The sequence below is a fragment of the Tetrao urogallus genome (genome assembly GCF_951394365.1).
Source record: "Tetrao urogallus genome assembly, chromosome: 20".
Taxonomy (NCBI): domain Eukaryota; kingdom Metazoa; phylum Chordata; class Aves; order Galliformes; family Phasianidae; genus Tetrao; species Tetrao urogallus.
In genome coordinates this window covers 6,976,507-6,999,700 of record NC_136833.1, presented here as the reverse complement: position 1 = coordinate 6,999,700, position 23,194 = coordinate 6,976,507, and the positions used below count along the sequence as shown (strand labels likewise).

Here is a 23,194-nt window from a genome sequence, read left to right as displayed (position 1 = left end):
AAAGAGGAATGGAGACTCATTGCTTCCTCTGTCCCCGTGCCTCAGCACACCCCCCAGCACAGACCACTCTTAGACACCAGCCACCCCCAGCAGCATTCTGCCCCGAGCCCCATGCGAATGCAGGGCCGGTTTGGGGAGGTTGGACCGGCTCCCACACCCCCATTGGATGACAGCAGGCACTGCCAGTGCTGCTGGGAAGGGAACAGCATCCGCATAGGAGCGGGATGGAGACGGAATATCAAATAGGAAGGAGAAAGCTCTCAGATGGTGCTAAAAGGAAGGTAATTGCTGGGGAGGAGAAGATGAGGACGTGTGGGATCCTCTTCCTGGCCGCCACTTTAATGCCGACCAGATGGCGGATGTTTGTTTCTGTGACTCGTGTGGGGGAAATATGAACAAGCTGTGAGCCTCGATCCTCCCACCTCTGGGCACGCAGCTTCCTGCAGTGACAGATGTCTCTTCCTTGTGCCCAGGTGGACATTCGTGGTTCCCTACCAAGATCTCCTCTCACACCTTTGCCCAAGGTAAAGGCACTGCTGTTTCAGGACAGGGCAGCCTCACCTGCTTTGGTTTGGCTGGAGAGTGGGGATTTCACAGCAAAACTCACAGAAACTTCTGGGAGAAGTGACAAACCTCGTGGCCACGTGGTGCTGATGGCAGTGACTCTTACAGGATGCAGGAGCATGCAGATCCCTCCAGGATGGAGAGAAGGCTGCTTTGCTGCCCCATTGCTGCTGCTGCCCTGCAGAGAGACACCAGCCTGAGCATTTGCAGTGGATTCCCCCAACCTCCTTCCTTTGCTCTCCAACAGCAGTGGTGATGCCTCCTCCACCCAGCAGCACCTCAAGCCCCAGAGTAGAGCTGGGCCCAGCTGCCAACATTTGCAACCACCGCCCAGCATCCTTCTTTCCTTTCCTTGGTTAGCCCCTGCCTTCCTTTCCTAATTATTATCTGTACTTACATTCTGCCCTCCTTTCAAAGATGCTTGAGCACTTCAACAGGACTGTGACCTTACCTTCAGCCTGCTGCTGCAAACTGTGGCCCCATTGGAGATGACAGCTCTCAGGATGGTCAAGCTGCAATTAATAAATAGCATTAATGAACAAACACATGGCACTGCATATCCCAGCACACAGGGCGTGATGGCAGGAGCTCTGCCCAGCTTCCCTCTCAGCAGGAAAGATCCAATGCAAAGGACAGAGCCGTTTATCTCTGTCAAGCCAAAGACTGGATCCCATTTCTCAGCACCAACACACTGGAATTTGTTCTCTCCTTTTGCCCTTTTCACTTTAAGATGCAAAGATCACGGATGCTGGTTTCACAAGATGAGCTAACTGTATTTTAAACTTTTCATTAAGGACATTAAGTGATTCTCCCAGGGTGGCTGTTGTGTGACATTTTAATTTTGACTTTTTTTGGTGAATGAAATGGCGTCCTCAGCAGATTTATCGCTCAGTGAACGGCACAGCTACAGCACGCGTCAGATCTGTAAAATATTAAAATAACGGGTAGGGGATCGCTGTTAATCAGAATTTACTATGCTACATAATGACATATTTACAGTCCCACCAGGGGCCTATTCATTTGTTTGGGGATAAACAATTAATCTCCCTGGGAGTGGGAGCAGAACATCCGACGTGGCTTTATGTATCCCGGCACGGCGCAGGCAGGGCTGCCCTCAGCCCAGGGTGAGGCAGCCGCAGAGCACGAGGCCCTGCTCCTCCACGGCCAGCCCTGTGGTGGGAGCTGAGATTTCTGCTGTGACAAATAGGCTTTTCCTGCTGCTGCCTGCGCTGGCCCTGGTGCACGGTGTTTGTTTTCCCTGCTTCCCATCTATTTTTGGTTTTCAGCCTTCACGTCCTGTTTCCTGCATCCTCTCCTTTCCTCTCAAAACACAGCAGACACGGAGAGCAGAGAGGGCGTGCTGTGCAGCAGGGGGGAGAGGCATTTTAGCTGCTATGCTTTGGTACCTTTGCTCCATGAACTCTTTCCGGCTTAGGGCTGAATTTCCTTAGGAAGCAGCTGTTGATCTGCAGGTGTGATTCCAGCACCACGCAGGAGCACTTGGGTTCCTTTCCCAGACAAGCACCTGCAAAGGGAACAACAAAAGCAGAAATTCTATTTTACAAGAACATATCCGGAATTATGGGTGATAACACCAGCACGTTGGAGAAAGAAGCTCACAGCCTGTGTTTCAGCAGCTCTGAATATCACACACCAGCAACTTGCAGCGGGGCTGCTCACAACCTGCCCTGAAACTCCCTCTGCCTTTCCCTTTTGCCACCCGTTTCGGGCAGCTGCAGCGCTGTGATCACTTGAACCACACTGCAAAACCACTCTGTTCTTTTACACCCTCTGCCCCAAGGAGGTCAGCATCCCTCACCCTTCAGTGTCAGACTGCTCACCATTTACCCGTGCCTCCTGCCCTCTTGAGTTTCAACATGCTCGTTCAAAGCATGACCTTAATCCCTTTTGCAAAGGGATTGGATGGATCGGGTGATTTTTCGGCCACTCACTGGATACACAGGTGATCAACCTGTACAAACCCCAGTGGCAGCACCTGAACCAGACCTGGCTCCTGTTTCAGTACAGCACACCTGCACCGACCCAATTTGTGCCTTTTCTGCCGGCACAGGAAAATACTTTGTGCCTTTGCACCTTTCTGTGCGGATTAGCAGCCACAGCAGCTCGTAGATTGCTTCCAGCAGGAGCTGCAAGTTTTTAGGGGAGCTGTGCCAACATAATTATGAACCTAGATCATTAAAAACAACGTGCTTCACACAGGAGAGAAGCAGGCCTGCTTCACAAGACCCCTTTCTGCTGAAAAATTCATCGCTCTAAATAATTAATGGTCCCTGCAAAGGAGGGTGGTTTGCATGTTATTGGGTGAAGGATGAAATTCAGGCACCGGTCAGAACAGTCCTATTTTGTTGAGTCTGCATTCCCTCACAGCTCTGCTGCCCTCTGGGTGCTCCTGGGGTGAGCGCAGGGCCAGCAGCCAGCTATGGCCACATGTCCCCAAAGCAGCACTTTGTCACTGTGGGTCTCCAAAGGCTCTGGAGAGGAGCAGGTTGCACCGCCGCTGCCTAAACACCCTCCCCATTTCTTTTAGTAGCTCTATCTTGCACTGCTGTGTCATGTGATGGAAATGACAGGAATTAATTTATTGCTGGGACAGCATTTGCATTGCATTTGTGATGTAAAAATAGCTCATAAAGATGATGCTGATTTTTAATCACCACACAGCACCGGGGGAAGTGCGCTCAGTGGGGTGATGCCTGGCAGCATCCTTACCAGAGCCTCCTTGCCTGTGTGGCATGGCACAGCTGATCTAGGCTGTGAAATAACAGGACTTGGTGTCCCAGCAGCAGTGCTAGGAGCCAGTACTACCAGGAGCTGAATGCTGGAGGCACCTGCCATGGATCCTCTCACCCCAACCACACCATGCTGGCACATGTGTCCTTGATGCTACAGGAGCCACCTTGCTGCCAGCACCATCCTGGTGACAGAGGCAGAGATGCCACCTGCAGTGGGGGCAGAAAATGCAGCAGTGCTGCTATCAAGCAACTGTATGCAAGGTTTTTTTTTTTTGTTTGTTTGTTTTTTTGCTGCAATTTAGTGCTTTTCCTAGTTTTAGGTCCTGATGCCACTTGCACGTAACAACCAGAATATGAAATAGCAGAACTGGGCAGTGGCTGGGACAGGCTGTGGGCCATGCTGCCTCCCCTTTCCCATCCAGAGAACACTGCTAACCAGGCGCTCCCCTGGCCATCAGCAACACCACACAGCACAAATGGGGTTGGATACCAGCCCTAAAGATCCAAGTTCTGTTGCAGAAGCAGCTAAATCAAAGTCCATAGAATGTTCTGGTGGGGCCAGCTGCCATTAAACCTTTGCAACAATGGGTTCCCCACTAAGGAGCATCAGCTGGCAAAACACCTTCTCATTGCTGGGCTCACAGGGGCAGGCACCATCATGAGATTTGTTTCAGCTCTCAGTGGAGGCACTGACATGCATTGCAGGCACCTAGTGGCACTTCTGTTAGTGACGTAGCCCTTCATGCATGTAACACAGTTGCCGTTATCACCATCATCTGAATGCTAATAACCACTGGGACCAGGTGATGAGTGAACCACGGGCTCACAATTCAGTGGTGAATTTGAGCAGCAGGAAGGAGGAGAACTGGGAGAAGCACCCACACAGAGCCTCCACTTCTTACTCCGAGATAGGAGAAAGGGAATTGGTGGGGAGGTGTTGTGGGGATGGCAGGGAACCCCCTTGCTGACTGTCCTGTGTGTCCTTCCAGACGAGCGCCGTGCTGTGTGCGGGAGGCTGTGCCCTGCTGGCCCTCAGCTCGCTGCTGGCCATCGTCGCCATCCTGCTGCCCAGTGGAGCCTGTGAGAGGAAAGTCTGCACTCTGGCCGGCTACATGCAGACAGCAGCAGGCAAGTGATGGAGGCTTTGCTCTTTGGGGTGGAAGGACAGGGTTTCCCCAACAGCAAGAGGTGCCTGCAAACACTAGTCAGTGCTGGGAGGGAAGCAAACGGACCTTCTCTTTACCAACTGCCTACTGCATGCGTGCTTATAAAGTCTATTAGAAATTGCCTCTGTGTAAGAGAACCTGGGCTGCAGGTCCTGCTCACTGCCCTCTGTACAGACTCCTGTGTAGGAGTCCATGATGAGCAGCAGAGAGCAGGCTGCCACTGCACCTCCTAGGGTCCCATCGGTGCCTCCTGGGACATCTGCCATCCCACTTGTGCAAATCTTCGTGGTTAAAACTCTGAACAAACTCCTTCCATAAGCCCTTCACCCAAGATGGGCCATGTCCTGCACTACTCACGCCTGCTGAACTGGATGTGACCCGTGCTGGGAATACAAAGCACCCGCCTTATGTCTGTGCCTGAGAATAACTCCTTTCCTTGGAGAATCCTTGGGCCTGCCAGGCTTCGTTATCAGCCCCACAACATTCAAGCTGCTTTTGGAGGAAATCCTGTTAGGCGCCGTCTCTGCCGCGACTCATCCCCCAGCAGCCGATTGGGGAACAGATGGAGGGGCCTTCAGTGATGGCTGCTGGAGCTCAGCCACACTGTGGGCAAGCAGAGGCAGCTGCTCACACCCCTCCCCATCATCCCATCACTGGTGACCAACACATCCCTTAGAGGCCACAGTGTAGGGGTTCCCATCACCTCCCCCTGTCCCCTGGGTGTAGGATGGGGGAGGTCTCAGCCCCAGCCACGATACTGATCGCCTGGCAGCTGGCTCAAGAGGCCCTGCAGGTGATCTCCATGTGGGACAGAGAAGGGGTCATCCTACACCACTTTTGCCCAAAGGAATTGGATCTGCAATGGGAGAGACAAGCAGGGGCAAAACAAGGGATGAGGAAGCAACCCTGAAAAGGAAGCTGACTGTGTCAGATAAATACAGATAAGGCACTCTGGGGGGGGTTTGGTTGTATTGAACAGGCTGTAAATAAATTGTAGGCTCTAAGCATTATTGACAAATGAAAATTTACTGGGTACGTTCGAGCAAGCTAATGGGCTACTTTAAGCCCTGGTGGTGCCTTGCTAAGCATTTTGTATTGTGCTTTTTAATTTTGGTTCACTGCGGATTAATTCCTATTCAGAGTGAGGCAGCCCTGAGTCAACAGAATTAAGTGGTTTAATGTATTTGGATTCAGAAACGCCGTCCCCTTCTCTGCTGTAATTTTTCTCCCTGTTCCCCCCACCTCTCTCCAGGAGGAAGCTCTTCATTAGAAATCAGCTGCAGCCCAGCAAGCAGTTGGGTGACAAGCAAGGGAAGCTCCTCCCCAAAAATCACATTATCTCAGAGCACAGCAGTTATTTGGAGATATATGAATTTGCATGGCAGAGAAGGAAAGCAGAATAAGAGCAGTTTTCTGGTAGCGCTGGCTCTGCTGGAGTAAAATCCCTGTGAGATGCCAAGAGCAGCGGGACTGAGAATGGGGCCATGTTTCTCCCAACTCCCCAGATTTCCCTTCAGCACAATAGGCCCCACAGGTGCCATCCTGTCTGCCTTTAGTTATTCCCCCTGAAATCAGAATTTTGCTCCCGTATCCCCTTCTCAGAGAATTCTGCAGAGCACTAACGGCACAAGCTCCATCCAATTTCCTAAATGCATTGGGCCAGGAACACAGAATCTGCCACAGAGTGCTTGAGCAGAGGCACCAGCAGAGCCAAATCAGTCCCACAGCCTCTGCACTGCATCACACAGAACCCTGAGCCACGCTCACATCAACCCAACTGCAGAGAGCAGCACAAAGCACATCTTGAGAGCAGCCCACAGCACAGGGCAGTGGGGCTCAGGCTTCATTTTCAGTGCTTTCCTGCTAGTTTTAGAGAGCCACGTTTGCCAGCCCCAGATGGAAGGAAGATAGAAACTTCACGCACACAGAGCAGAGCATTAACTGCAGACACAGGCACGCCATCAAGGGTCAAAGTGAGGCTAATTGCCACCATTCACTGAACACATGACTCCTGATGCTTGGTACGCACTCCATGAAAACAAAACAAAATAGAACAACAACAAAAAAATCCACATCCTTGCAAATATTAAGAGGATGAACCTTAATGAAAAAGCAAACGAGGAGCAGAACAACAGAAAGAGGAATATTTGCTCAGCTCTCATCCTTCATGCAAAGACAAAGCTGCCTATGTGAGATTAGAGACATGGCTTACTCACCAAGCATAGTGCCATCTCACTAAAATTAAATTTCTGTTGTAGCACTTCATCTCCAGCCCACATTGCAGCATCCTTAGCAGCTGGGTAGCTACCTGGCCCCATTTATATATGAGGTCAGCAGGGTGGTTCCAACTCCCCAGCTGCAGCCCATCATTGCTGGTAGAGAGGGAGAGCAAATGAGTGCACAGCTGAAATCCTGTCCTGGTCCCTTATCAGCAAAAGCCTCTTTGCTGGTATTTTAAAAGTAGAGGTTAATTCCAGGGGGAAGTGTCTCTTAAGATGAAGTTGTAAGGGAAGGACTGGGGGCTGCCAGCTTCTTTCATCAGCCATGTCCTGGGGAGCTCCCAGTCTGAGAATCCACACAGTTCCCAGCAGCGTTGCCACATCAGGGTTGAAGATTAGAGCCCTGTGCCACTGCACATTGGCTGTGGTTCTCCATTTCTATCTACACCACAAGCAGGTTTTTGCTCTGCTGAACACAGCCCGTTGTCAGTGCCAAAAGTTCAGGTCCTTGAGCTGCAGAGTGGTTCAAGACCCCCTCAGAAATATTCCTACATCATTGCTGGGGGAAAATCCCAAAGCACACCTCCCCAGTGCTGTGGGGAATGAAGCTGGGCCAAATAAACCCTATGAAACAGCAAATCCATCACCTTTCTGCATTTGGGGCTTGTGGGACTAAGGAAAGGATTATGGGTCTGCTGCTGGATTAAGTTCCTGGCAGTCTGCTCTGGGACCAAAGCAGATAGCATCTGCTGCTTAGGAAAAGCAACAGGTTGTTGTAGATGAATGTGGGGACCAGTAGCCTCTACCCAGATCTCATTCTGCTACTCTCTGCCCTAAAAGCTTGATGAGAGCCCGACTGCTGCTGCTTGGGAACTCTTCATCCCATGCTTTCCAAGCAAAGATCTCCTGCTTTGCTAGTGAGCAGAGGCTGATCTGCTGGGGGTTGGTGCCTGGCTGCACCCCCACCTGCTCACCTCTAATATTGCCTGCTGTCACGGGTTGGCCTGGTTTCCATGATGAAGAGCCAAAGGGACCCATGGATCCATGCCCCGGGAAGCAGAGGGGAGCAAAAAAGGGAAAAGGTAGGAAGATGGGCCTCAAACAAGCTAAAGGAAAAAAAGCTTACTGAATGTAGTAGCAGAATGTGAGATAATACAATATAATACAGTAAGATTGAAATAGAAGCAAATCAAATAGAATGTGAAACAGAGAGTTTCTGAAACTGAAGTCCTTACTCTAATGCTGTAGGCTGAGCAGCCAGGGAGCAGAGAGGGCAGTCTTGTGACTCCCAGCCTGTTTTATCTTTCCCTCCAAATGGAAAATGGGAACAGAAAAATGAAGTCTTCTGGGAGCTGTACTTCATTCTTCTCTTCTGAGAACAGGTGACCAGAAATCATTAAGTTCGACAATTAATGCTGCAGTTCCTTGGATTATTGACAATCTATGGAACTGCAGCACGAACTCTTTAACTCCCAGCACACTACAAGATGTTATGATGTGGAGTACTGATGTAAACCCCTGAAGCCACGACACCTGCCCAGCATGGCAGGAGGGGGCTGTAGAGCTCCACACCTCAGTGAGGGCACAGGCATGATTGAGCACGAGCAAAGCCTTTGGGGAGAGTTTTGCTTTCACCCCACGCTGCTCTCTGCCTAATCCCACCACCATCAGCTAACTGCTCAAGACAAGCCAAACGCTGAGGGCAGATGATCCTGACCTGCCTGCGCCTTTCTAAGGCTCTTGTAGTTTCAAAGAGCCATTTCCCAGCATCGCTACGACAGAATCAGGACAGTCATGAGACTCACAAGACAGGCAAAAGCCCCTACTTATGCAATTCCCTTACTTAACCTCATTTAAATCCCAAGTTTTATGGCAGTGCTGAGAGCTTCTTCCTGCAAAATCTGATTGCATTTGCAGCTGAAGTCCCTCTTGCTGATGGAAGCAGAGCAGTGGCACCTTTGGGATCGATGATGCCCTGTTTTTCCCAGCTTGTGCAGAATGGCAAACAGCACCGACCTCCACATCCCTATTGATTTCTCAGATTAGTATCGATCAGCCTGGTGACATATAGGTAATGTGTAATTAGTGACTTAGATAACAATAGCACCAAGGTCCTGTATGGGTACTCCAACCTCTGCTAGCATCTCCAGGGTGGCAGCAAATAGAGAGACATGGCTGCCTGCTAATTGCTGACCTACTATTAAAACCAAAGATCCTTCGTTCCCTGCTGCCCTCAATACCACACAAAGTGTTTTTGGAGCACTGCCTGATGGGGCTACTGGACAGTGGGAACATGCCCACTGCTTCCAGGGTGCCAGCAATGTCACAGCAGCACCTCTTTGAGGAGATATCAAGGGAGCAAGCAGCTGTCCAGGCAGGGGATGGGTTGGGACTGGGGGATCAAAGCGGCAAGCAATGCTAAAAATGCTCAGGGCTAAAAATATTCAAGAAGACAAGAGTCACCAACCACACAGACTTTCCCACCCTGCTCCCACGCAGCCCAGCCCGGGCCTGACGCCTCTGGTTTCCTGATGGACATTTTGGCATCCGTGGCAGCCTGGGAGCCCCATCCTGTTGACACTGAGGGTTGTGTATCAACAGACAGCCCTGGGATTAGGAGGAGGAACTTGGTGGTGGCAGCATAGGGGAGCAGCACCCCAGTGTCCTGGCATCGTCCAGGCAGCAGTTTCAAATCTGAACTGAGAGATCCAGCTCCTGCGTCCCAAGGACAGCACTTCTGTTTTCCCTTGTCTTTCTCTGGAAAGAGCAGTGCTCCCATGACACTGGAAGTAATTAATGGCAGGGTTCTTGCCATTGCTCAGGTCCCCGTTGCCAGTTTCACCCTCTCCACATTTCACATTTTGTCCTTGCGATAGTGACAGTAACCAAAAACACTGGACATGCTGGTTCCTTCCCTGCACAAGGCTTTTCCCCCTGCTTGCTTTAATTACATTAGTGAGGTTGAAGAAATGCCTGTGGCACATTATTATTCAGCCAGCAAGCTCCTGCTGATTCCTGACACAACTGATAAAACCTGTGGGCAGGGCCCCATGCTACTGTGCTGAGCCCCAGTACTGCAATGCAGCCATGTGCTGCTTCACTCTGGTTCCAGTGTCACTCACACCTGACATAGCCCTGCTCATCTATTTTCATTCACACTGATGCAATTCTTCAGTTTACTGTTTTTTGGTGGGTTTTTTTTGCCAAGTCGCTCCAGCATTCAGTTAGCTAAAAGCAGACTATGAAGCCCAGGAACCCCCTGCACAGCAGCGCAGTTGGAACAAGGTGATCCTTGAGGTCCCTTCCAACCCAAGCCATTCTGTCAGCCTAAGACTCCACCTTCTTGCTCATATTCCCACCATCATGGGCCTGAGGATGGCAGGTCCTGGAGCAAGATCAGCACTGAGCCCTGCAGCAGTGCTGGGCACTGGTGCCAAAGCATGGATGATGTAGGTTCATGAATCTGTGTTTTTAAAGATGGGGTGAAGTGCCACATTATAAACTATTGGCTTTTCTTCCATCTCCATTCCAACTGGTGCCACCCAGGAGGACAACCTTGCCAGGTCTCCAGTTCGATGAGCAATGAAAGTGGGACCACAAACATTGACTTGCCTTCGGCTTTTCACTGAAGGAAATTTGTGTCTGCTGTGAGTCCTTTCTCCACGCTCTCTTCGGTGCGTGCACTCAAGTGACAGATCATTTTGGTTTGAGAGCTGTTTCATTATTTTACTTTCAAAACTTGAAATTTCCAGCACAGAGCCAGGCCATTAAACTTGGCAGTAAAAGAGAGAGGGCCCGGCAGCTTTCCTTATGGCCAGGCTCCCTGCCACAGGGTAAGGCTGGGTTGGCCTTCCCCAGGGTGTATGCTCAATTCACACAAGGTGCTGAGCTGCTGAAGGAGAAGGGATCAGATCCTGGCTGTGCTGTACAGCAGTTGGTTCCTATCCCAGCCTTGTGAGGTAAGACAGGGCTTCATTTCCATCTGATGCCTGGACAGCTTCTTTGCTTAGATCTCAAACTCTGGTTTGGTTTTCTGCAAGGTATAGTTTTGCCATTTGGCACACAGATGCTCACACGGTGCCTCTGCCCTCCCTTAGGGTTGGGATACAGCAGCAGCAGTGTGCATGGGCTGGTGCTGGGAGCAGCGTATTTCTCAATAGCCTCATTTAGAGAATAAACCAGCCATGTCCTTTCATTGGTTTCTTGGAGAGGAGCAATACATTTCCAGTGGCATCAGTGACAGAAGCAATATCCTTTCATTGCTATCATTGGAAAAGAGCAGTTTCATGCTGTAAGAAAGACTAGTTCACTTGTACAAGATGTATTTTCTATTCCCATAAACCTGGGGAAATGCTTGTCATATTAATATGTGGTAGAATAGCTTCTCTTTCAATAGATCTCCTAGGGATTTGAGCTTAGACCAGTTATTGCACTTGAATGCAGTAACTGTACTTAAAGTGTATGTTTTGTTAAAAATAACAGTGCTTTGTAATAAATGGAAACAACAAATAACCAGCCCGACGGGCTCCAAAAGTGCTTCTGTGAGCACCGTGCCAGACATGTTTCAGGTGGGAAAATCCATGCTTCAGCTTCTGAGGGAATTTGACTTTTGCTTTTCCCACTGGGTTTGGCTCACATCTGTATCTCCTGTTGCTGGGAAGATGGACACAGACCCTCAGGGCCACCCTAATATCCTTGCTGAATGAATGGAGGTCCTAGCTGAGTTTCCTGCATCTCAAACCAATTGTGTAGAGGCCACATCATTTTTCTTGACTCATTTGCTGGACTGAACATCAAGTGTAAAACAGGAAAAAACCATTCTCATCCTCTCTGAGGCTAACAGGATGCTTGAGAACAGCATGGGCTGTTTGCAGTTTGGTTTGCTCAGGAGAAGAATGCATTAATTTTAGGGAGCCTTTGTCAACCTGGGCATCCAACTCTCCTTTTCTATCCATGTTGAAGTGTTTGGCCTTTCAGTGTGGTGTTCTAAACTGATATTAGCACCACAGAAGACAGTCTCTAGTCTTCGTGTCAGACAAATGTTTGCTGGGCTGGTGGGATTCTGGCTGTAATTTAACAGGAGGGCAGAGATCAGTGTACAGAAGAACAGCGTGTAGCAATGAGAGCAGCACGTACGTGCATTTACCAGCAGCAACATGCTGCCCCAAAACATGAAGGCTGATATCAGATTAGAGTGAAGGCCTCAAATGCTTCAAAATCTGTTTTCCTGAGATTAGATGAAACTCATGCTATCTGTAGATCTGTCTGGGAAGTCATTACCAGCCCTGGTAGCTCTTACTGTACAGCGGAGAAGTGCTGGCTAGACTTGGTGAGAAAGGTGATAAATCTGAGCTGCAGCTGCTCCATGTGCTTTGTATCACAAATTGCCCAGGCAGTTCGAAATGGCCGCGTTAATGCATCAGTCAGTCCTGCTTTGAGAGGAGGCATGCACAGAGATAGGATTTCCCTAAGAAAGGAGCTGGGGAGTACTGGCAAATGGGTATGTCTAATAGCTACAGACCTATCTGGCCTGCAGCACAGTTCTGGCTGTGTGGGTCAGACCCTTTGGTGGGACAAGAGATGTTTCAGTGCTGCCTCGCTTGCTCTAGATGAGCATTTGGCTGCAGCATCCTGAGCTCCGTGACCTGGGCTGCTGGGTGACTGGGCAGCCAGCTCTGAGAGCAAATGTGTGAGTGGTGGCTGTGGGCCAGGTCCAGCTTCCTTTTTGCACAGTGTGATAATGCAGGTAGGTCTGGCAGACGTCTCCATCTGTGCTGGGCACGTAGCGCAGCTCCCAAGTGAGTGATGTTTGGAAGCATTTTGCTCTGCCTTCCAGTCTGAAATGCATAAGCTGTAGGATAGCAGAAGTGTCTGTAGTGGGGGAATTACACAGAAGGCTCCAGCAAGATTACTCTTTTGTATCTTTTAAAGTCTCCTTTATTTTTTTGTGCCCCTCACGAGTTATATACTGGGCATTTTAGATGGAACAAGTCGGTAGATTTTTGCCCTGAACTAATCTCATCTGATCTTCCTAAGGCAGCACGTAAGGGATGCAAGCCTGCAACTCCCCCAGTGGCTGGGATAAGCAGGATTTTGCTCCCAGTTGGGCAGCAATCGCTGAACTGCAGAAGCTGTTATGCGCATTGCCCTGGAGGGGCAAGATTGGCACGCCTGTGCCACTGAGGATCAGCTTCATGTTGATGGTTTAGTCTTGTTTCTTTGATTTTCACCTCCCACCCTGATAACGCCAACTGGAGAGCCAGGCTCTGGCTAGCGATTGGAAAGCGATTGGACTGGCTGTGCTGGTCAGCTCTTCTCATCCCAGCCAGAACATTTGTGATGCTCTGTAGGAAGATTGCTCCTGGACCACAGCCCTGCTCCAGCAAGGCTTTGTTCGTTTGCCTAACCAGAAAGTTAAAACATAAATAAGCCTTGGGGTTTGGGAACTGCAGTTGGCCCAGGGGATGCACAGGACACAGCAGCAGGAGCTGGCCCTTACTGGTGGCTGAGGAAATGTGACATTGTGTTTCCCCACCCAGCCGTGACCTTGGCAGAGCCTGTAAAATGAACAGCCCCTGTTGCCTCCTGATAGGGGCATAAAAATATAATTACTTGAAGAGTGACTTACAATTCAGTGAAACAAGGACCTTCTCCTTTTTGATTGAATTACGCAGCAGTATTCCTAGAAGACTGGGAGCAGATGGTGAGCTCTGGCCAGGCATTTAACAGCCTGAGTTACTGCTGTGTGGAGCGGATGGAGCCGAGCATGGCTGCACTGTGCTGCTCCTGCCTTTCCGCTTGCCTTGGGCCACTGTCATGGTGCATTCCACGTGAAGAGAGAGGTTGGAGGATGGGGCAGGATGGTTTGCAGCAATGGGTGGAGATGTGGAGCGAGTCTTGTAGCAGAAGGCCTCATTTTGCAGCAGTGATATACGGCTCACGTAGCAGCAAAGAGGCAAAAACTCCATTTCTGTAAACTCAGTCTAAGTGTGAGCTGCTGTGGTCCCAGGCAGGCACATTTTGAGCAAGACACTAAAATCAGACCAACTATCAGCAGCTTGTTGTGTCATCAGCTGTGTGTGCTGTGCATTTTATGAGGCAACCTCCTCATCCCACTGTTGAGGTTGCAGCAATCGTGCATCCCCACACAGCTGGGGCAAACCGCAGCTTTTATGAGCTCCCCAAAATCAAAGACTGTTTAAAGAGAAATTAACCATTCTCTCCCTTCCTTATTCTTCTTTTAAATGGCATAACAGCCAGCTGACTGCTAGGTGAGATGCAAACCTTGTTGCTGAGTTGCACCTACCTCATTGTCTTTTTTGATTATTTTTACCAAATAAGCAAATGTTCTTTTGGAGCTCTGTAGTCCTTATTGAGGAAGACTCATTTTCTGCTGCCGTGATCTCTTTGTTGCAGGTGGGTGATGTATGAAAAGGAATTGCAAATAGCTGTTTACAGCAAGCAAAGTCACGGAACAGCCCACTTTAATTTCTGCTATCTGTCGGAAACCATTGTTGGCGGTGGTCAAAATTAATTAAGCAGGAAGGAAGAGAGCTGGGAGGCACTGTGCATCCAGTTCTGACATTGAAATATTAATGGTGAGCTAATCAAGAAAGACTATGAATAGCTAATCAGCTTACAGTTTGCATTTTTAGTGATGCGGTGAACTTCTGGGCAACAAACAGCCCTTCACAGGAGCGCTGGAGCGGAGTCAGCCTGCCTGCTGCCTGATCACTCAATTTGGAAACGAACAAAGAGCTCGTGCCTTTTGCATCTCATGCCTTTTGCATCTTGCTGCCCTGCTGCTGCTGGGTGGTGATGCCTGCATTCCTCCCTGGGTCAGGGAGTCCAGCCGCAGTGCTCCCAGTGCTGCATTCCTTCCTCCCAAGTGCCAGGGGGTTCAGCTCCTCCTGGACAGCATCTGGCTCCTGGCTGCAGCATCTGTCCACCAACAGATCCTGTGCAAAATACCTCAGCCTTGAGTGTGGGAGCTCGTCCTCTCACTCTGTGCCCTGTGTTGAATGCATGTGGGAGAAGCAGCCTGTGTTCCTGCATCTCCTGCCTGTGTGACTTGACTGCCATTTCTAAGTTGCTTCCAGGCTGGTTGGGGGATACAGAAGGTGATGATTGTGAAGAAAACAATGAGGAAATGATTCTACGACAAATTTGAGCTGACTCTGACCAAAGTCAGAACAGTAAATGTCACCCTTGTGTGCCAGGAGGCATCAAGCAGCATTTCTCCCTTCAACATCAGCATAACGAGGGCCATGGCTTTGGAGATCTGTACTGCCATGTTTCTGCAAACACTTCCCTCCTCTGTCCGCTTGGAAATTGGATTTTGTGGGCTGAGCAGTTTGTGTGCAGAAGATAGCAGCAAGACTGATAAGCAGGAACCTGTTTACACGCTCACAGCTAATGCTGCAAGGGGACTGCTGGGATTATTTTTTTAGCACTCTCTCAAATGTAATCCTTGGGGCTGAAGGTCCCATTGCTGCTTAACGGGGAAATCTGAACAGGGCAGTTTTAAGGGGTAACAAATACGGGATTGGCTTCATGTGAAGCAGAAGGACAAAGGCAATAAGTGAATGGCAAATGATAAGGCTTTAGAATCGAGCAGCAAGTGATAAGGAACAACATACCTACATTCCCTTGTGTGAGGCAGTATTTCACATGTTGCCAAATTAATAGGAATGACCCCAAGTGTAGAAAGGAGTCTTGGCACGTCTCTCTCACAACAGAGGGGACGTTCTGGGAAAGGAAAATAGAGAGCAGATGGTGTCAGTTAAGCACAGCATGAAGATCCCAGCGATGTCCAGGGGTGTGCTGGAGCCTGGCTCCCACAGGACACAGGGAATTCCCCTGCTGCAGTGGGTGGGTGCCACAATACTCAGCTGCAGCTCCTGGGGACTGGCAGCTGGGTGAGAGGATGGGATGGCTTCATCTGGAACACGCTTCTCTGTTGCTCCAATGTAGCCCAAATCTGTCAGCCTTTAGGCTTCTTGTGAAGGTTCTTGCAAGCCCAACGTTAATTACCTCAAGCAAAGCAGCAGGCCTGTGCCATGAACCTTCTCCCACGAACCAAGCTCTGCCTTGTGCTTTGGCTGCATAGCTGCACATGAGCTACAGCAAATTATGGGTGCGTGAAGGCATACATTAAATCTGCAGATATAAACAGGTCCTACTGGCATGTACCTGAAGCACGGAGTGGGAAACACATTTTTTACAGATGATTCATTCAGTTATCATGAAAATACTCTTCCAGCCAAAAGGTGGTAGTATCTCTTCTTTCCGCTGTTTAATTTTCTTTAATCTGCCCTTGACATTTATTGAAAAGAGTGTTTTGCACACAGCAAAGCCAAAGATTCCAAGATCTGCTGTGCCAGGAGGCAGAGCTGCCGGTCCCAGCCCTGTGGTGAGGCTGAGCCATCCTTGGCATGCAACTCCCCATAAGAGAACGTTGCAGCTTCTCACGTGATCCAAAGAGTCCAAACACGACGAGCCAAACCAGCTGCTGAAAGCAAATCCAGTGGAGGCTGCGACCCTGTGAGACACCTCCCCGTGTGCTGAGTGGCCCCAAACGGCAAAACTGAAGAAGTGTAAGAGAACCCACGAAAACTTATGGGCTCATTTTGCATAGGCAGAGGTAACAAACTGACACAGGTTAATTTATAGCTCGGTTGTATGCTGATTGCAAAGCACACATTTCCAGCTAGGAGCCATTAGTAAATCACTTTCCCATCAGTTCTCTTGGCATACAAAAGAAATTTCTCTCTCCATGACATTTAAAAAAATAATCCTAGTAAGTTATACTCTCTGTGACTTTATAGCATAAAAGAAGACTAAAATCTATAGCCTCAACCTTTAACAAATGTACAGTAATGCGATAACAAATTTGCTTCGAACAGCTGCTATCTTGGTACCAACCGGCACGAAGGAGGGAAGTAATTGGCTTGTTTTCAGATAATTACCATAATTGTTGTGACACCATTTGGATCACATCTAACTGCATTCCTGCTGCAAGTTATAATTTAATAACTGGCAGAATTTAGACTGACAGTAAAGGTAAAGTCAGCATATGGTGAGGAAATGGGCACACACCTCTCAGCTCCCCGCTAGTGCAGGCTCTGCTGCTCTTGCTGTGATCTCACTGCTTTTCTTTAGCCCTTGACTGGCTCGTGTCTTTGTTCCATTTCTGATGCTTGACCTGATGAGACCATCTTTTGGCCCTTTTGCACCTTTTGATTGGAGATAAATCACTTGGATTCGGTCCTACCCAAATGACTATTTTCTTCAGGCACTGAGTATTTTTAGCTGTCCTAGTTCTGCTGGGGGCCTATCAGAGCTTTGCTCTAAAAGTGGATTAAGCCACGGTCAGGTGCTTACAGACAGCAGCCAAATGCCTTTCTCGAGGTTGAACCCAGACCCTGCAGAGCAGGACTTGCTCCCTCAGTCCCAGCAGCAGCGGCAAGGGGCAGCAGAGCGTGCTGAGCTCAGCATGATGCGATGGATAGACCTTGCCCCCTTTGTGTCTTCTTGTTCTTGCTGCTTGTGGCCAGTGTGAAGGGAACTCAGCATCTCCTGTATTTCCAGTCCTGACAGCTGCCCGGCCAGTCCCAGGAGCAGGGGGCTGCAAGGTAAGGCTGGGAGGTGGTTGAGACAACCACAGAATGGCAAGAGAAATGAGCTAGGCATTTTTTGCCAGGCAGCTACAAAATAGAGCAGAGCACTGAGCCAGTGCCTTGCAGGGTTTGCATGGGTACCAGGAGCTTTCCTGCAGAACCTGCCTTGCTTTGAGCATATCCATGGCCTTGCCCACCTCTATTTCCACTTTGCAGAGCAGAGGCTAAGACACCTGAAAGCAATATTGACTGAACCCAAAGAGAGGTGTCTCTGGAGCTTTTCCAGTCCCAAATGAGAGCAACTCTTCAAGTGCATTTACTTATTTTGTTTTACACCCTTTCTGCTCCTTGTGGCTCTTCAGCTTTCCCCAGGCTGAACCCAGGCGACTCTGTCAGACAGCACAGAGAGAGGGGATATGCAGGCCTGCAGGGTGAGCAGGGTTAATGTCCATCACCAGGGCAAAGCAGCATTCCCATCTTTCCACTTGCACCAGGGCTGTGCTCTGCTATGGCCTGGGCAGAACCAGGACCTCCATCTTCCAGGTTTGGTTTTTTTTTTTTGTCAGTCCCAGTGGGTGAGATGATTTTTGATGCACTAGCTGTAGGTCTGAGATGCAGCCTCAGCCTGGGGAGTGCCCAGCTCATCACATGCTGGAGAGAACTTTGGCACAGAGCAGACAAAGTGCTCATCATCTCTAATAAACCCATCTGCCAAGCTGAGGTTGTCCCAGCCTCCAGTGTCTTGGCACACGTGCTGCGCTCACGCAGAGGGAAAGGAAGGTGGATGACTGGAAAGCAAATCCCTTCTCTGTTTCCCTGGCTCAGGGAGGTGCTCTCTGTGGTGGTTGTTTGGAAGGAGAAGGAGCACACACTGGACCAGATTTGTGAGATAGGGGCTATGTGCCTGGGAGCAGCTGGCTGGCCCCGCACATCCCATCTCCCAGCCCCTCACAGAAACTGCAGGGTAACTGTTTCCTCGCTGCTTTCCCTTCCCCTCTGTGATTTATTGCTGCCAGGAGGCTGTGCGTGTGGAGGTGGCATAAATCTCACCAAAAAGAGAGAAGGAAATTTGCATTCATTCCCTTTCTGGCTTATTGAATGCAGCTTTCCAGTTCACTGCTGAAATCCTGAGCAGGCTTGGGGCAGGAGGGCCAGACACTTGCTTTGGTATTAAGCATGGCTAAAGCTGGGCTTGCTGCCCTGCCAGAGGAAGCTCCCATGACCAGCAACTCCCACATTCAACAGTTCTACCTACATTGATTGAAATCCACTGCTATTTTCAAAAAACAGAGGATGAACAAAGAGAACATTGGCAATTATTGTCTCTGGGATTACATTTTCACTGGAAGCCCATCAGTGTTTTCTTTAGCCGAGAACAAACTGGCTACAAGGCAAACCAAGAAGTGTAAGAGAGGAAGGAGGAAGAACAGTGGACATAACATATTAATCAGCAGCAAAAGTTGGAGGCTGTCTGCACACCTCTGCTTCTGCACGGGCTGATGGCTGCAAATAGCACACTGAAGCAATGGAGGAAGTAAAGAATTAATTACAGTTCCGAGACCCAATCTCACTTCCAGCCACAGACAGCATTTATTAAGATCTCACTGAGGCAGGAAAGATTGAACAAGGGACTCAGGGGACTGTGAAGGGGAAAAGAATTAATCAGTTTGTCTCAGGAGACTGGAGAAGTCAGATTAAATGAAAACTAGAAGAGAAATGAAGGGTGGAAAAAGATGTTTGGAAACCTGGACCTATTTGAAGAAGAAACTGGAGGCACAGCTGGGAGGACCCTCAGGCTCTGTTCCTCCACCATGGAAGCTGGGGAGTTTTGAGGAGAAAGGCTGAAAATTTGTCTCAAATCCTTGAATAGGTATGGAAATCTCACTTTTAGGGCTCTTGCTATTTCCGCCTGGCAGAAGGAAGCCATGTAACATGGCTTTAGTTTTCCCACTTCTGATCCTTGCTCCAGTGCAACACAAAAGTGCTGGGTCCCCCATGCCCTAACACCACTGGGACTGGGAATCATTCCCCATCCTGACTGAAGTTCCACAGTAGTGAAGTGGGGTCAGGAAGGGGAACTGAACCCGGATATTTGTCCAAACCCCGACGTGTACCAAACCAACACTCTATAAGGAAAATCTTTGTATCTGACTATTGTCAGCCCAGTGTTTTCCATCATGATAACATTCAATTATTTCTCTTCTAAAGCATACGACTCCTTTCCTCCTCTTTTGTGTCATGGCTTTTCTGCCTGTCCTCCTGGGAAAGGTCACTGGGCTTCTGCATGCCTGCTGTGTAATGAGCTGTGACAAACACTGCCGATGGTGACCAGTGCTGAGGTCAAAGAGTTCTAGTGAGTGTTGAAATAAACGTCCCACGGAGGGACCCTGCTTCTGATGGAGAACGGGCATCCATTGCCAAGCTCCTTCTGCTCATCTCAGTGGCAGAAACTTCATGTGAGCTAGAGGAGATGCCTTTGGCTTATTCTTCCCCCTTGAAAATCCCAAGTCTGATGTAGAGCCATAAATAAAAGCCTCTTGTGCAATTAAGCAGTGAACAGGGGAGCACATTTCCTTCAGTTTCTGTATACAGAAAAGCATTCCTAGTTCTGTGACATATCCAGAAATATGCTCTTTTGAGAAAGTCCTTATGGAACGCTAAGTGCATTACACAGAGGATGGCTTTTTTGAACCCCAGAAGCACCGAATCAGAAGAGAGGCACCAAAGCCCTTCTTGGTTACTGGCTGCAACCAGAACGCTTTCCCAATATGACTGCTATTTAGAAAGTTTCTGACTTGCATCCATTTCTTTAGCAGAAGGCTGCTGGAAGCATGGCTCTGTGCCCATTTCTCTTTAGTAAGCCTCCAAGTTACAGGAATTTACTGGTTATAGTAAAGCACAGAACTTTTTAGTCTCTTTTCCTTACAACCTGCTATCTAAACAGCTGAACTGACCCTTAAAACACAAGAAAGCTTCAGAGCAGAATGTTTTATTTTTGTGTTATGGCAAAGAGAAGTCAGAAGAGGTACGTTATGCTGATTCTGTAATGGCATTTCCTAGCAAAACCACTAAATACTGTTTGGGTTGTTAGCAAGAGCTTAACATGTGAGAATCGTAAGGGGGAGGGATGTACACTGTGTTTATCCTAGACCTTCAAAACCAGAAATACCTACAAAAATCTCTCTCATCCACCTATCAGGAAACATGACGTTTGGCAGCAGTTTTTTCATTTGTCCAGCCTAGTTTTAAGTCTATCAGTAAGCCAAAGGACAGAGTGTTTATCACAAGGTAAGGTTATGTGGCACATATGCCATTTTAAAGCCTGTGGGACAGTAAAAACTTCATCAGGAAAAACCCCAGAAACTGCTGCGTTATGATTTTCATTAAAATCACCGTAAATTGTGTTGTGTTTCTCATGTTTTGGCTGTTTCAAGCAAGAAAGATAGGGAAGAGCAGCCATCAATTAAAGAAATAAGACTGCACGAGCAGGAACAACTTTAACAAATTGTTTAAGGTCACTGACTCATCTCACAGATGCAAAATAACGAAAGCATCCAAAAGATGTTTTGACAAGATGTGAATCACCATATTATAGCTAATGGGTTTTGAAACCTGGCACTCGTGCACTGCGTACGCATCTTAGTGCAAATAATCTATCTGTGCCATCCGAGCTCCGCGGTGCCCAGCAGGGGCACAGCAGTGACTCTGAGCACTGCTGCTCAGCTGAGCAGTGTTAGCTCCTGCCCTTCCCAGCAGAACTGACCTCAGTTTTCAGGTGAACAAAACAGCAGGGCGCAGCTGCAGGCAAGGCTTTGAGGGGGAAGGAAAAAAAAAAAGAAGAGTTTGTTTCCCAGTGCACACGTTATTTTTCAAACAGGAATGAGAACTGCAAGGGGAAAGCAGTCAGTCTCCTTCAGAAAACGAATGGAAAGGATGTTCACAAAGAAGCCCAGACATTGCTTATATTTTCTTTACCATGAGATTTGAAAGCCAGGGCTGGAAGAGCCTCCCTCAGCCACCTCTGCCTCCCAGAGACGGCCCAGTTCCAATCATACAGAGCCAATCGCACCCATCAGGTTTTTTTTCTCCAGTCAATGCTTTCCAGCAGTGCCTCCCATGAACCAAGATGTCCATGACCATTAACCAGCCCAGAAAAGACAAATAAAAGTCTTCCCATAGCTTCCCAGTTGGGTTTTTCAGTCATGGTGGTGAAAAACCCAGTGCATCTCTCTTGATTCCCCCTGAGTTATTGATGAATCTCCAAATTAGATGAACAGACTCAGGCAGGCTCAGAAGTCTAGCTAGGCTCGTTACTTTAAAGAAACACTAATTGCTGCTTCTACAGTCTAAAAAAGTGCCTTTGCTCTGCAGCAGCTTCAGTTAAGCAGTGCTAATTGCTAAAGCTAATTAAATTGCCGTTGCTCCTAGAAACTGGTTCAGGGCAAGTTGCAAACATGAAGAGCAGCAGCCAAGCTGCTACAGCCTGGCTGGTGTGAGCTGTGGGGGCATGAGGAAGCTAAAGGCACTGCCCTGTGCTTGGTGCTGCCTGTGCTCTGCATCCCAGCCGTAGCCACTCACTTGACAGGACGTGGCCAGAGAGATGGCAGATTTCTAGACGAGACTTGAAGACAAGTTACAGAAGATGTGGCATTTCGCCCCAGAGAAAGAAACTTCCAATGCCTTTTTGACTGTACGTCCCACATCTGTTTTTATCTCCACAATTCCCAGCTGAAAAGTGGTACTACGCTAATTAAACCACCAGAACTTTCTAATCTCTTTCTGAAAAACAGGGTCACTGTTAGCTCGAAGCACTCGGAGGTTAGAGCAGCCCCAGCAGCCTGGTGTAATTGCTCCAAAGGGATTACATGTTGCCAGGCTCCTTGGGAACCACTGCTTTGGGACTGGAGGCAGGAACAGCCCTGCTGCAAAAAAACAGCCCCAAAACGGCACCAAAGCACCAGTGGCCCAAAAAGGCATCCCAGGAGAGCTGCAGGAGAAGAAATTGGTCTTCAGCTTGGCTGTGCTCCTCACTGCTCTCTTCCTTGAGACAGAAGAAGAAAACAAAGAGGGCCACGCTATAGGTTATTGCTCTGGAGAGGACCTTCCAGGATCCTGCTTAGGGATCATGCAGTGAAATATCTCAAATCCAATTAACATCTGAGTTAAGGGACTAGAGTGAAATAAAGGGCAGCGAGTCTCTGAGACTCTATTTACATGATTTATTAGAGTATAGCTGTCTGCAGGAGCAGGAGACAGCCGTTATGTTTAATTTATGAGGACACAAAGGGGGAAAGGGCTCAGCTACAAAGCTGTTGGGGGTTCCTACCCCAGCAGTGCAAAAACTGCTGCTCACAGGACTAAGCTGCAGGGTCGGGTTTGGCAGATCTGTGAATGGAAAAGCACCACTCATTTCCTCTGACTGGTTTCAAGGTTTGTGCAGAGGGAAGAGCCAAAGCTCGGAGATCGAAAAGGGAAAAAGATAGATGAATTCTCACTCTTTCAACAGAACTACCAGCAAGGGGCAATGCACATAGTGGAAGTTTTCACAGCAAGAGTGAAGGTGGTGAAACGTGAGTCCTCTCATCTGTTTCTCACTGAAGCTCCCCGTTTTGAGCATCTTCCAGGCCAGAAAAGCTCTGTGAGCTGACAGCCTTGGAACAGCTCCACCATTTGATGTTTGTGTGTTGGTAGAGAAAGCACAGAAGGATTTGCAGTGACGGATGAAATCTGCAGTCCTTCTAACACACCAGTTAAAGTGATTTTGCCTCTTGAAAGCCAAACTATAAGGTTTCTATCAAAGAGATGTTTGATACCAGGAAACTAAGGATTGTGAGAAAAATAAGGCATCCATAGTTTTCTCACATTGCAATCAG

General features: G+C 48.7%; 1 protein-coding gene across 1 annotated transcript in view; it reads left to right on the top strand.

Moving 5' to 3' along the window:
• The window catches only part of LHFPL7 (LHFPL tetraspan subfamily member 7), a gene marked incomplete at its 5' end in the record, with an annotated part of 58,901 nt that overhangs the window by 4,597 nt on the left and 31,110 nt on the right, over window positions 1-23,194 (top strand). Inside the window, one exon of the mRNA XM_079545160.1 lies at window positions 4,307-4,445. Coding sequence (XP_079401286.1) covers window positions 4,307-4,445 — 139 coding nt within the window. The remainder of the gene's footprint in view (window positions 1-4,306; window positions 4,446-23,194) is intronic.